General features: G+C 59.9%; 1 protein-coding gene and 1 non-coding gene across 12 annotated transcripts in view; one reads left to right on the plus strand and one right to left on the minus strand.

Moving 5' to 3' along the window:
* Positions 1–253: 253 nt before the first annotated feature.
* On the plus strand, positions 254–360 carry LOC111823332. The gene has a single exon (XR_002826364.1). It is a non-coding gene; the product is annotated as a U6 spliceosomal RNA (small nuclear RNA).
* A 5,916-nt stretch (positions 361–6,276) lies between these two features.
* Positions 6,277–12,378, minus strand: part of PTGES2 (prostaglandin E synthase 2) — a 28,848-nt gene continuing 22,746 nt past the window's right edge. For 2 of the 11 annotated variants that reach the window (XM_023744488.1, XM_023744490.1), the window contains exons 2-7: positions 9,564–9,761; positions 8,598–8,656; positions 8,129–8,278; positions 7,666–7,866; positions 7,450–7,567; positions 6,277–6,794 (exon numbers count right to left, since the gene is read on the minus strand). In XM_023744488.1, coding sequence (XP_023600256.1) covers positions 6,669–6,794; positions 7,450–7,567; positions 7,666–7,866; positions 8,129–8,278; positions 8,598–8,656; positions 9,564–9,761 — 852 coding nt within the window. In that variant the 3' untranslated portion in view covers positions 6,277–6,668. Of the gene's footprint in view, positions 6,795–7,449; positions 7,568–7,665; positions 7,867–8,128; positions 8,279–8,597; positions 8,657–9,563; positions 9,762–11,287; positions 12,084–12,378 lie in introns of those variants that run through there. The other 9 variants (XM_014445556.2, XM_006103124.3, XM_023744486.1 and 6 more) reach the window with 9 other exon arrangements.

Raw genomic sequence — 12,378 nt, forward strand, 5'->3', positions numbered from 1 at the left:
CTCAGCTGTTGTCAGGGTTACAGGCATAAATCATTTCCCAATCATTGGCAAATTGGTGCCCCCGCCCCCCAACCTGCTATCCTCAGTTCTCTCAAGCTCAGAAGTTAACCTTGGGAGCTGCTCTGACGTGGCCAAAGCTCTGAGCCCACCAAGCCTGCCTCCTCCAGGCGTCTCCTTCATCCCTCCGTCTCCTCGCATGTCCCCTTCTCACCACGCCTCCCCTCAGCTCCCTATTTAAAATGGTAACCTCCTGGTGCTCGCTTCGGCAGCACAGGGACTAAAATTGGAACGATACAGAGAAGATTAGCATGGCCTCTGCGCAAGGATGACACGCAAATTCGTGAAGCATTCCATATTTTTTTAAATAATAAAATGGTAACCTTTTGGCCCTGCCGGTGTGGCTCAGTGGTTGAGCATCGACCTATGAACCAGGAGGTCATGGTTCGCATAGTTGGATTCCCAGTCAGGGCACGTTCCTGGGTTTCGGGCTCGATCCCCAGTAGGAGGTGTTCAGGAGGCAGCTGATCAATGTTTTTCTCCCTTTCCCTTCCTCTCTCTAAAAAAATAAAATAAAAAACAACTGTTTAAATGTAACCTGTTCCCCCACCCAACCAGCCCCATGTCCTTGTAGCTTTCTCCCTAGTTGCTCACCACCAACTCTACTGCTTGCTCTCTCTCACTCCTTGGTTTGGCGTCTGTCTCCTCCGTGAGGGTTGGGTGTTGGCTTTCTTCACTGCTGTTCCCAGCAGGTGCTGGGCACCCACTTGGTGAGAATGAGCAGTTACTGGTTGACGGAAACCCATCCAGACGTCTCATGGTGTGGAGGGCAGAATGATGCCCCCTCCCAGGGTGTCGAGGGAATTAGGTGACACAGCCAAGGGCAGTAAGGCTGCAGGTGGAGTTAAGGTTGCTGATCAGCTGACCTTAAAATAGGGGGATGAGCCTGGGTTACCTGAGTGGCTCCGAGGAATCACAAGATCTTTGGGTGGGAGAGGGAGGCGGGGAGAGGACAGAGAGGTGAGGCGAGGACTCTGCCCAGGTCCCTGGCTTTGAGGACGGAGACAGGGCCACAAGTGCAGGGTTGCAGGCGCCTCTCGGAGCTGGAAAAGGCCAGGCACAGATTGAACCCTGGAGCGTCCAGGAGGAAGGCCGCCCGCTGACACCTGGAGCTGAGCCCAGCGAGCCGCACTGCGGGCCTGACCTCCAGATCTGCCTGTTGGAAAGTCAGAGGAGACTGAGTGGAGATGTCTGGTCCTTAATAAGCAGCTTCGTCTCCCAGCTCCCTCCCCTCCAGGATTCCAGACACACGGAGTCATTTCCCCCGAAATGCTCTTCATTCCGCCTCCCAGGGAGGCGCCTCACATGGCCTGGGATCTCCGGCATCTGAAAGGAAGTCCAGCCAGTGGGGTGACTGGGGGTGGAGGAGCCACGTCAACCTCCTTCCGGAAGCTAGAGGTGAAAGGTCACCTCTAATTCCGGGGAATGACACTTATGGAGCACCAGCTGGGTTAGCCCCTGGCAGTTCTAGGAGGTAATTCCGCCACCACGTCCCTCCGTCCGTCCATCCGTCCGTCCGTGTGCTGCATGCCTGGGGTGAAGGCAGGGGGCTGCACGGGGGCTGGGACGGTGCCATGTCCACTTCTGGGACCTTCCCCGAGGGGCCTCTGGCCCCTGGCTGCTCTCCCGTGCCAGGCGGCTGCAGAGAACCTGGGGGGGCACCTGTGAGTCAGTCCTGGCACCGTGGCAGTGGGGTCATGGGCAGATCTCATGCTCTCTGAGCCTCAGTTTTCTCACGAGCAAGAGGGGCCCAGAACCTTCCTTACAGCTCAGAGGGAAGGACTCCTCCAGGTTCATGCCGGGAGAATGCTGAGCTGAGTCAAACCAAGCTCTGAGGCCATGTTCTCAACCTCAGCTCCTGGCTGGGCTGCCCCATCTCACCGGTCTGATCGGGTTGGAATGGAGGGGAAGGGTGAGAGGACCTGCAGCCCTGAGCCCGGCCCCGCTGCCCAGGTGTGGACCTTGCTCCCTGGCCTCCGGGGCGGACGAGGAAGCTGGGGCAGACCAGCGAGGCCCAGTCACCGTGGCCGGAGAGGCCGGCCAGGGCTGGATGGAAGGGCCGGCAGAAGGGGGGTGACGCAGCAGGGCAGGGAGGAACCGAGAACGAGGAAACTGAGGCGAGCGAGAGCCAGAGGCCCGGCCCAGTCCCCCGGGGGAGCAAGATAGACCCAGGCCTCCTGCTCTTGGCTCTCGGCCAGGTAGTGGCCGCAAAGGGACGGCCACTTTTGACCACTTGCTGTCCCCACCGGCTCAGCCCCTGTGGCCCAGGAGGCACTTATGTCCCCACAGCAGTTTGGAGGCTGAGGAGAGAGGGCGTTGGCCTCGCCAACACCTGCCGAGGAGCCCCACCCCTCACTTTACAGAGGACACTGACCGGGCGGGGACTGGCCCATCCAGGGTCGGTCGGGGTCAGGTTGCTGTAGTGCAGTGGTTCTCAACCTTGGCTGCACATGAGAATCACCTGGGAATCTTTTTAAAATCCTGATTTCTGGGCCTCATCCTCCGGAAATTCTGTGTCTTTGTTATGGGGTGGGGGCCACAACATTAGTAACAAAGAAACAGAATTTCCGGAGGATGGGGCCCAGAATCAGGATTTTAGAAAGATCCCCAGGTGATTCTCATGTGCAGCCAAGGTTGAGAACCCACTGCTGTAGCGGTTTCTCTTGCCAGGTGCCGTTTGTGTTCGGAGCCTATGGCTGCCGTTACAAATCACCACGAACGTGGTGTCTTAAAACAACACACATGCGCTCTCTGACGGTGCTAGAGCCAGGCGTCCACCAGCAGTTTCCCTGGCGGAAAGCAGGGTGTCCGCGGGGTGGTTCCTGCCGGAGCCTCCGTTCTCTCCGAGGAGAAGCCGATGCCTCGCCTCTCCCGGCTTCTGGAGGGGCCTGCACGCTGGGCTTGTGTCCTCCTCCTCCAGGACCCCAGCCTCTTGCCTCTGCAGTCAAGTCTCCCTCTTCTAAGGACACCTGTGGTTACATTTGAGGAACAGGCAATTCAGGAAGCTCGCTCCATCTCCAAGTCGTGAATTTAATTCCATCTACAAATTCCCTTTTGCCACATGAGGTAACTTTCACAGGTTCCAGGGTTAGGACCTGGATATATCTGGGGGCATTATTCAGGCCACTACAACGCCTGCTCCCCGCTAGACACTGCCGCCCAACAAAGTCCTTCCCGCTCGGCCGGTTACATTAACCAGGGAACAGTCATCCAATGGAACACTGTGGGATGGAATCCTACCCCATCATCAACAATGATGAGGGAGAACCGTGTCTAATTTGAAACAGGTTAACGCTTGAGGAGCTCCTGTGTGATCTGAATTTTTATTTAAAATAAAGAAAAACTGCCTGGCTGGTGTGCTCAGTGGTTAAGCATCCACCCAAGAACCAGGAGGTCATGGTTCAATTTCCAGGCAGGGCACATGCCCAGACTGTGGGCTGGAGATGTTGATTCTCTCTCATCATTGATGTTTCTCTCCCTCTCCCTTCCTCTCTGAAATCAATAAAAATATATTTATTAAATATATTTTATTGATTTTTTAAAGAGAGGAAGGGAGAGGAATAGAGTTAGAAACATCGATGAGAGAGAAACATCGATCAGCTGCCTCCTGCACACTCCCTACTGGGGATGTGCCCGCTACCAAGGTACATGCCCTTGACTGGAATCGAACCGGGACCTTTCAGTCCGCAGGCCAACGCTCTATCCACTGAGCCAAACTGGTTAGGGCAATAAAAATATATTTTAAAAAATAAAATAAAATAAAAGAAGCTCTGACTGGAGCCCTCCTGACGCCCAGGGAGGAGAGCTCTCGCTGCTCTCAGGACTAGCTCCCATTTTTGCTCCCTGAAGCTCTTGACCGTGAGCTCTGGGAACCTGGCTGGGAACAGAGCAGGGAGTGTGTTCTGAGAACAGACAGCAGACCCCCTGGCTGCATAAAAACGCCCCTCACATGTTGACTCCTGGGTGCATTGACTCTGACGGTGCCAACCCCATGGAGGTTAACTGGCCTCCAAGGGCTTGTTGGAGGATGAGCAAGGATGGGGCTTGCCCAAGGTCACAGGGAGCAGTGGCAGGGTTCCCACCTCAGGCCTTCTGCTACCATCAAGGCCATAGGGAACTTGAACATGACCGAGATGGGGCAGGGTTTACTGGCTTGAGCCCCTTATCCCTGGGAGGTGTGGCTTTTTCTACTTGCCCATCTTCAGACCCTTGAGTGCTAAACCCATTTTACAGAAGGGCAAATGGAGCCCCTGGATAATGATTGCCCAGAGAAGGTGCAATGCAAGAGTTGGCCTCAAGGTGGCAGCACCGGACCTCGTTTCATCTCGACAGGGCTTCGCAGCCTCGACCGCCCTCTGGTGGTTATGGGAAACCATGCCCAGGGGGCGGCCTAGGAACCCAGGGAAATTGAGGCAGAGTTGTGGCAGGTGGAGGGCAGGATACTTGGTGAAAGCAGCTCAGCTCAGTTGGGGCCCCAGGGTGGCCTTGGGTTGACTAGCCAGTCTCCAGCCCAGGAACAGAGACGGGGTCTAGCGGGCACAGTCCTGAGACTTTTCATCAAGGTGACCATTCAGTGAGTGTGAGGATGACCAGGCGTGTTCCCTGTGCCTGCAGCGGCCCCGGGGAAAGAGCGCTGGTCAGGAGTCAGGCCCCTGCCCAGCATGGCTTAGCCACCAGCCATAACCTCCTCTGTGAATCGGGGAGACGGAGGAGCACCTGTGATATATGGAAACGGGAGAGGGGAGAAGACTGGTGGCAGGGACCCCGCCTGCTCCTTAGTGGGTCTGGGCCTCAAGGGGAAGCCAAGGCTGGGAGCCATCGCTGGGCTGAGCGGGAGCAGAAAGGGCTGGGAGCACAGGGTGGGCTGTGGCGGTGAGACCCTGCCCTGGCCTCGATGTCATGGACAGGAAGTGGACACCTTGTCCCACGCCAGGCACATCCGATGCTCCCTTCGGGGCTGAGACAAAGGAGGGGTGAGTCTGCCTCCTTGAGCAGCCGGAAGGTACCAAGCCACCCGGGCGAGGTCTGCAGAGGCAGGAAGAGGCTGGCTGGAAGGGAAGGGAGAGTGGGCTGGGGGCTGCCGGCCACCCTGGGCCCCTGGAGCCAAGGCCCCTTGGGATTTCAGGTCTGGCCAATGACGCAGGGACAGCATTCCGGACACAGTGGTGGCTTGGGGCCCGCGACACCTATTGGTCCTTGGAGGCAGCTTCTGTGGCTCCTCATGCCAGACTGCTGTGGCCTCCGGCCTGGGCTTCTCTCCCTCCTCCCACAGCCCTGCACGCTCAACACTCCCAGGGGGGCAGGGAGGGGGAGCCGCCCCAATACGCCCCGACGTCGGCCTGGCTGGTGGGCTGTGGTCGGATGTGCAGTGCAGCCCTCAGCAGCCAGGAAGGAGCCGGCGTGGCAAAGACAGACGCCCACCACGGGAACCAGGACAGGCAGGCGGCAGCCATGCCCCGTGGGAGAGACTGAGGCCACGGCGTTCAAATGTCAGGCTGTTATAGGGAGCACGCATTGTATTTTTTAAAGAATAAAATTTCAAGACTCTCCAGGGTGGGCCTGGGAGGGTTGCCCAATCACCCCCCCACACCAACAAAGGGCCCAGGGGGTGAAACTGGGTACACCAGCCACCCTTCTGGCCTCGGGAGGGCTGTCATGACTGCCACCGGGCCACTCATCTGTCAAAAGCAGGGGAACGAAGACCCCGGCCCAGGGCACCCTGCTCAGAACGGGGTTCCACCCACAGCCCCCCTCACTCCGACCTGGCTTCTCCCTATAGACTCCGTCCCAGCGTCCATCCCTGTGAAGTCCCAGGCCTGGGAGCAAAGCCCGGAGTGGCCACTGCTGCCAGGGCCCCTGGAGTCTGGTCTGTAGAGCAGGACTGGAGGCCCTCCGGCCCCTCCTGAGCCCGGTACCCTTCTGTGCACTTGACCCGCATCTTGTCATCGAACCCTCCCCACTTCCCCCTGAGGTGGGACGACCATTATGCCCATTTAACAGATGAGGAAACTGAGGCTCAGAGAGGGGCACCACCACCCAGAGTCCCAGTCAGTCTCTCAGAGACCACACGCTGGGCCATCTCTGATGTCCCAGGGATCATGTGACATGAAGCCACTAAGCCTTTCACCTAAGCCTTTCACCCCAGGCCTGGCACTTAGAAACACTGGGCAAACAGGGCTGGGCGTGGCCGCACGGCAGAATCAAAACAAATTCGGGGGGGGGGGGGGCGGGGGGGAGCGGGGGATGCTTAGGAAGAGCGGGAACATGAGGAGCCAAGGAGGGGGCTCTCCCTCACCCGGGATGTCCCTACTTCCCTTGTCCAGGGCGGGGCCCAACCCAGTTCCCACCCACAGGGTTAGGCAGGGCAGCCGCTGAGAGTCGGGGCCGGGAGGAGGGAGGCAGCCTCCCTGTGCCCCTCAGGGGCTGTGTCCCCAGCACCCCAGGCCCCCGCAGGTGTCCAGTGTTAGACAGAATGCCGTGGGTGGGCGTGGACAAGAGGTAGAATGACCGTCACCCTCACAGCATCGCCGAGTGCTGGCTCAGTGGCCCTGGTGCCGGCAGCTGCGTCTCCTCGGTCTCTGGTTCCTCCGGGGGCGGGCGGGGGGGCTCCTTCACTGGAGGGCCTCAGCGGCGATGGCCTTCTCCACCCGCAGGTACCAGGGCTGGATGCGGGTGTGCCGCATCAGGTCGTCGAAGGCCTCCAGGCCCTCCATCACGCGCAGCACACCATACACCGCCTGGGGGGCACAGAGGGCATCCAGACCTGCGCGCGACCTGCCAGCTGCGTGCCCTGGGGCCCGCTCCCCGCTCTGCGAGCTCCACAACCCACTGCAGGGCTCATTTGCCGCGGGGCTTTGAACGAAGCAGGGGGTAACTAGGTTTGCCTGCCCCATACACACACCCCGCTTTTGGACAACACCCCCCACCAGTTTCCTTTGAGAAAACGCCTCCCCCACTCTCAGATCCTGGGACCTCCCCACAGCGCTGGGCCTGCTAATCAATGTTTCACGCTGGCTACAGGGATGCTTCACCGTGGACGTGGAAGCCAGGACTTTTGCTGGGGGAGCCTGGGGCACTGGACAAAGGCTGGCCTTGGGCTGAGGTCACCTCGAGGAGTTGGGATGCAACAGGGCATTGAGCCCGGTAACACCACTTGGGCCCCGGGATCCAGCTAGGCCTGAAGCCAACCCCTCCGTGACACTCGTCAGTTATGGGAACCAAGACGGCTCCTTGTAGCTGGTTTCCTTCCGCCCCTGGTAACATGGAGCCGGTGCCTCTGATGTGAGGGAGCTGGAGGGGTAGCCCTGCCTACACCTGGGCTCTCCCCGCCTGGGCTTCCCCGGCCCACAGACGGGACCCAGTCCGGGCGCCCCCTCCCACCACCACGCTCACCAGATCAGCCAGGTTGGGCTTCTGGCCCCCCATGAAGGGCCGGTCTTTGCCCACAGCTGCCACCCACTTGTTGGCAGCCTCATACAGGTCCTCGCGCACATCCTCCTGGAGGTGGTGCCTGGGCAGGGGCAGGGGTGGTCCATCAGGAAACGCCGACCCAGGCCCAGGGGAGGCCAATGCGAAGGCCATCACGCACGCGCACACATGCACCATCACCTGCTCTTGAGCCGCTTGCTGATGAAGTACATGGCAGCTGCGCCCACGTACTTGGCCATGGCGCCCTCCACGGCCCCGAACTTGCCCTCCCGGACAATGTAGTCGAAGGAGGCCAGGGCCTCGGCGGGCGTGCGGTACACGTTGGGGGAGATCAGGTGCACCAGCCAGTCGTCAGCCCACTGCCGCCACTTCATCTCCTCCCTGCGGGGAAGCAGCGGACAGGGCTGGCCAGGGGGCTCCCTCAGCCGGGGCCTGGGAGGTGGGGAGCAGGCCCACTATCCAGCCCTCCCAGTGCATGATGGGAGCCGAGGCGTAGGCAGCAGGTCCTTACAGACCCAGCCCAGCTCTGGTGGCCTCCCTCGCTGCTCACCCCGCACAGCATCTCATTCAGCCCGGTCCCCTCTGGGGAAGACCCCCCGCCCCCCCCCCGCCGTCCTTCCCGGGCAGCCCCAGCCCCACTCACGTCCTGGCCTCCTTCCCACCATACATGCGCTGGGCCTCCTTCTCGTCTAGCATGAGCCAGTACTTGTTGCAGAACTCGGTCACCTCCTTGCCCTGGTCATTGGTGGCCTTCATGGGTGGATAGTAGGTGATGATGACATCCAGGGGCTGCCTTCAGGAGACATCCAGCGTCTCACCCCAATTCCTTCCTCCTCCGGGAGACCCAGCCCTCGCCTCCTTGGGGTGAATATCCACCCCGGCCTGGCCCAGCCCCGGGGTGAAGCCGGAACCGACCCATAAAAGTGCAGCACAAGGGATCTGGGGAGACATCGGAGCCCTTCCCCGACGGGGGGAGATGTGCGAAGGAGAGGACGGGGGAGGCTCTGAGTGGGACGCCCATGACCCGTCTGGAAGTGCCAGCAGCAGCCCCCCCTCCCCACGCAGGACTCAGGTGAGGCCTCCCTGGAGACAGCGTCCAGGGAGCTCCTTACCCCGACACCAGGTAGGACTTGAGGGCGCTGATGATGACAGAGGAGTCGTTCAGTTGTTGCTGGAGGAGAAGAGGGTGATTTAGATGGGGATGGGGGTGGAGGGCTCTACAACACCGTGCCCAGGCATTCCTCAGAAACTGGCCGGGGGGAACCAGGGTACTGTTGGTCCACTCCTGGGGGGTTACCCCGATAACCCATGTCCACTGAGCTCTCCCCACCCCCGGGATACAGCCCCCCTCTCAGGGCAGCCGATCAGAAGGGAGACCCAAGTGTGGTAATGGGGAGGAGGGTGTGGGGAGGACCCAGGGTCTAGTCCAGGGGTCCTCAAACTTTTTAAACAGGGGGCCAGTTCACTGTCCCTCAGACCGAAGCTACAGACTAGGAGCCAGGCATTCCCTACACCCTGGAGATCCTATGCACACTGCACATATCTTATTTTGAAGTAAAAAAACAAAACGGGAACAAACACGATATTAGTATTTGCATGTGGCCCGCGGGCCGTAGTTTGAGGACCCCTGGTCTAGGCCCTGCCTGCTCCACCTCCCTGGCCTCCAGGGCACTGAGGAGCAGGGTGGATGCCAGAAGCTACAGACTAGGAGCCAGGCATCCCTACAACCTGGAGAGCATGGTCCTCTGGTGACTGATGAAGAAGCAAGCCCAGAGAGGCTAAGTGACTGGCCCCAAGTCACATAGCCGGAGAGGGGCAGAGCCACATCTGGAACCCAGACCTCGCTGATTTCAGAACCCACATTGCTGCGCTCTGTGGTGCTCTGGATCCCGTAGACCAGGCTGGTGGCTGGTGTTGGTGGGGAAGGGTGGCAGCCTACATTTACTGAGCACCTACTGTATACCAGCTACTTTCCCCTCATTGTCCTCAGCTGAGGCCAAGAGCCCACGTTCCTTCCAGGGCTGACTCGGGGAGGACTCCAGGACCCCCCAGGACATGGTGGGGGTCCCGCAGCTCACCAGGCTCTCTCCTTCCTGGGCCAGCAGGATAGGCACCTTCCTGTAGGTGGAGAACTTGATCTCCGCCCTCCGCACAGGGTTCACCTCCACCACCTGGTAGGGCAGGGCGTGGAAGTCGAGGAAGGCGCGGACCTTGCTGCAGAAGGGACACGTTTTGTACTGGTACAGGGTCAGCTGCAGGCGGTCGGACAGGGAGAGCTGGATGGGGAGGGGGCAGAGGGACAGGGGCTTTTGAGGCCTGTTTCCCAGGCCCTGCCCCCAAACCCAGGCCCGGCCCCAAGCAAACTTGTTTCCCAGGGGAGCCTTCTAAGATGACCCTGAGAAAATGGGGAGGAATGGGGGGGCGGCAGGGAGGAATGAACAGCGGAGGCTCAGCCTCAATCCAGAGTGCCCCCCATCCCTTCCCCAGCGTGGCCAGAGAGGGGTCTACCTCCAGTCTCTAAGGGGAAGGGTTGTATCGGGGCCCTGGGCCAGGATCTGCATCCTGCATGTTCCGCATGTGAGCTTGCTGCAAATTCTTGTTTGAAAGTCACAGCTGCAGTCCACGGTCCTCAATGCTCAGGTGGGAAACTGAAGCTGGGCCCATGGAAGTGAGCAGGGAGATACAGAGAACTCTACTCCCCTCCCACCCACCCCGACACCCTGGGTGCAGGAATATGTGGGTGGATGGGGGCGGGGGGGAGAGCCGAGAAAGGCTGTGCTGGTGCAATGTACAAAGGATTGCAAGGGCAGCTGGGCCACCACCTGGCTGGGGGAAACATGACCATGTCCCTCCCTGTCTCGGGACCTGGAATCTAAGGGTCATCGGTTCCATAAAAAATGCTAATAATAATATCCTATATGCCCTAACCGGTTTGGCTCACTGGATGGAGCGTCGGCCTGCGGACTCAAGGGTCCCAGGTTTGATTCCGGTCAAGGGCATGTACCTTAGTTGCGGGCACATCCCCAGTGGGGACTGTGCAGGAGGCAGCTGATCGATGTTTCTCTCTCATCGATGTTTCTAACTCTCTATCCCTCTCCCTTCCTCTCTGTAAAAAAAAAAAAAAAAATCAATAAAATATATTTAAAAAAATAAATAAAATAATATCCTATATAATAAAAGCCTAACATGCAAATCGACCAAACTAAGGAACAACTGGTGGAATGATGGGTTGCTATGACGCACCGTGACCACCAGGGGGTAGCCGCTCAATGCAGGAGCTACCCCCAGCCCACAGGCCCCCAGGCAGCCAAGGCAGGTGCCAGCAGGCGCCCCCTGATTGCCCTGCTGGCCGCCTTGCTGGTCACCCCACAGATTGGCCCTGATCACCCGCCAGGCCTAAGGACCCTAGCCATGCACAAGTTTTGTGCACTGGGCCTCTAGTCAGTAAATAAATACACCACCTTAGGATTTGAAGACGATGGGGGCCAACAAATTGTTTGGAATGGGATAAACTGAAAGAGGCTCTTTCTCTTTTCTGTGATCTCAAAATTCCCCATTATAAAGTCTTTAAACAAGTTAGAAACACAACTTTAAGACAAAGACAATTCTAGTTAGCAGGCAGCAGTCGCGGCCCCATTTCACAGACGAGGACGCTGAGGACTTGGAGACAAAACCAAGTCACTGGCCCAAGGTCACGAGCGGACAGCGGAGGCGCTCCTGACCCGGCCGCTTCCGAAGTCCCGCAGTTCCGCGCTGACCCCAGCGCCCCTACCGGCATGGAGCTCGGTGCAGCCCGGCTTACCTGCGCGGCGGAGGGCTGGGCGCGGAGATCCTGGGCGCGCAGGTGCCACCGCGCGGTGTAGTACAGCCCCACAGCGCCCCCCAGGGCCAGAGCCGCCCTCCCCAGGAGCCGCCGGCTCCCCTTGCGGGCGATGGCGGCGGGGCCCGGGCCTCCCGCCGCCCCTGCGAAGCCAGCCCGGCTCTGCACTGGGAGTCGGGGCGCCGGGCTACCGCCCAGCCTCCAGGCCAAAGCGCGCCCGCTGGGCCACAGCACTCGTGCAGCCTGGGCCATGTTCTCTCTACCGGCGCCGCGGGCGGGCGCGCGAAACCAAGACCGCCGGGCTTAGGCTTCCCTTAAAGGGCCGGGTGTCTGGTGACCGGCAGGTTGCCGGGGCAACAGTGACGCCGAGCGAGCAGGCACAGAGGCACAGCCGTTGCGGGTTGGGCCCAGCTTTCACACTCTTCGCAGAGCCGCAGAAACACCTCCGGGAGTGTCTGGGAGTCGCTAAGTGCCCCGGCTCCTCAATACGTAGATGAAATGGTTCTCGGTGGTGACCCGGGCGCCAGCCTCTGCTCGGCCACACAGCTCCCGGTGTGGCCTCTGAGTCCCAACATTGGCCGTAACATGTGGTTAGTCATTTCTGCCTCATGCACCCAATCGAAAGAGACTGAACCCTTCGGAGTGTCAGGGAGTCACGGCTTCGGGTCCTTGAGGGCCGCGAAACCGCCACATCGACTAACATCAGGAGGGCGCCAGAGACTCCGCTCTTTCTGCCCTCCCGCGCCGCTGCACCACGTCTCCTATGGCTTGAACCATAAAATCTTCTCTACATATTGGGGACCTTTAGGAAACCAGGTGTCTAAGATTCGCCCACGCGGAGGCGCCGGCTCTCCCACCCGCAAGTCCCCAGAGGTTGGATGGGGCAGATGGGGGAGGAATGGGGGTCCCAGTCTGCACCGACCCTCTGCCGGGCTGGCTCGCCCTGGCTGGGGGCCCCAGACTCCGCCATCCAGGCTTCTCCGCGGGCAGACCCGAGTTGGCCCCGCCTTGCGGCCAAGGTCTGCGGGCAGGACTGGTTATGGGTGAGAAGGGGCGGGGTCTGGTGGCGGGGA

The sequence above is a fragment of the Myotis lucifugus genome, unplaced genomic scaffold (genome assembly GCF_000147115.1).
Source record: "Myotis lucifugus unplaced genomic scaffold, Myoluc2.0 scaffold_465, whole genome shotgun sequence".
NCBI lineage: Eukaryota > Metazoa > Chordata > Mammalia > Chiroptera > Vespertilionidae > Myotis > Myotis lucifugus.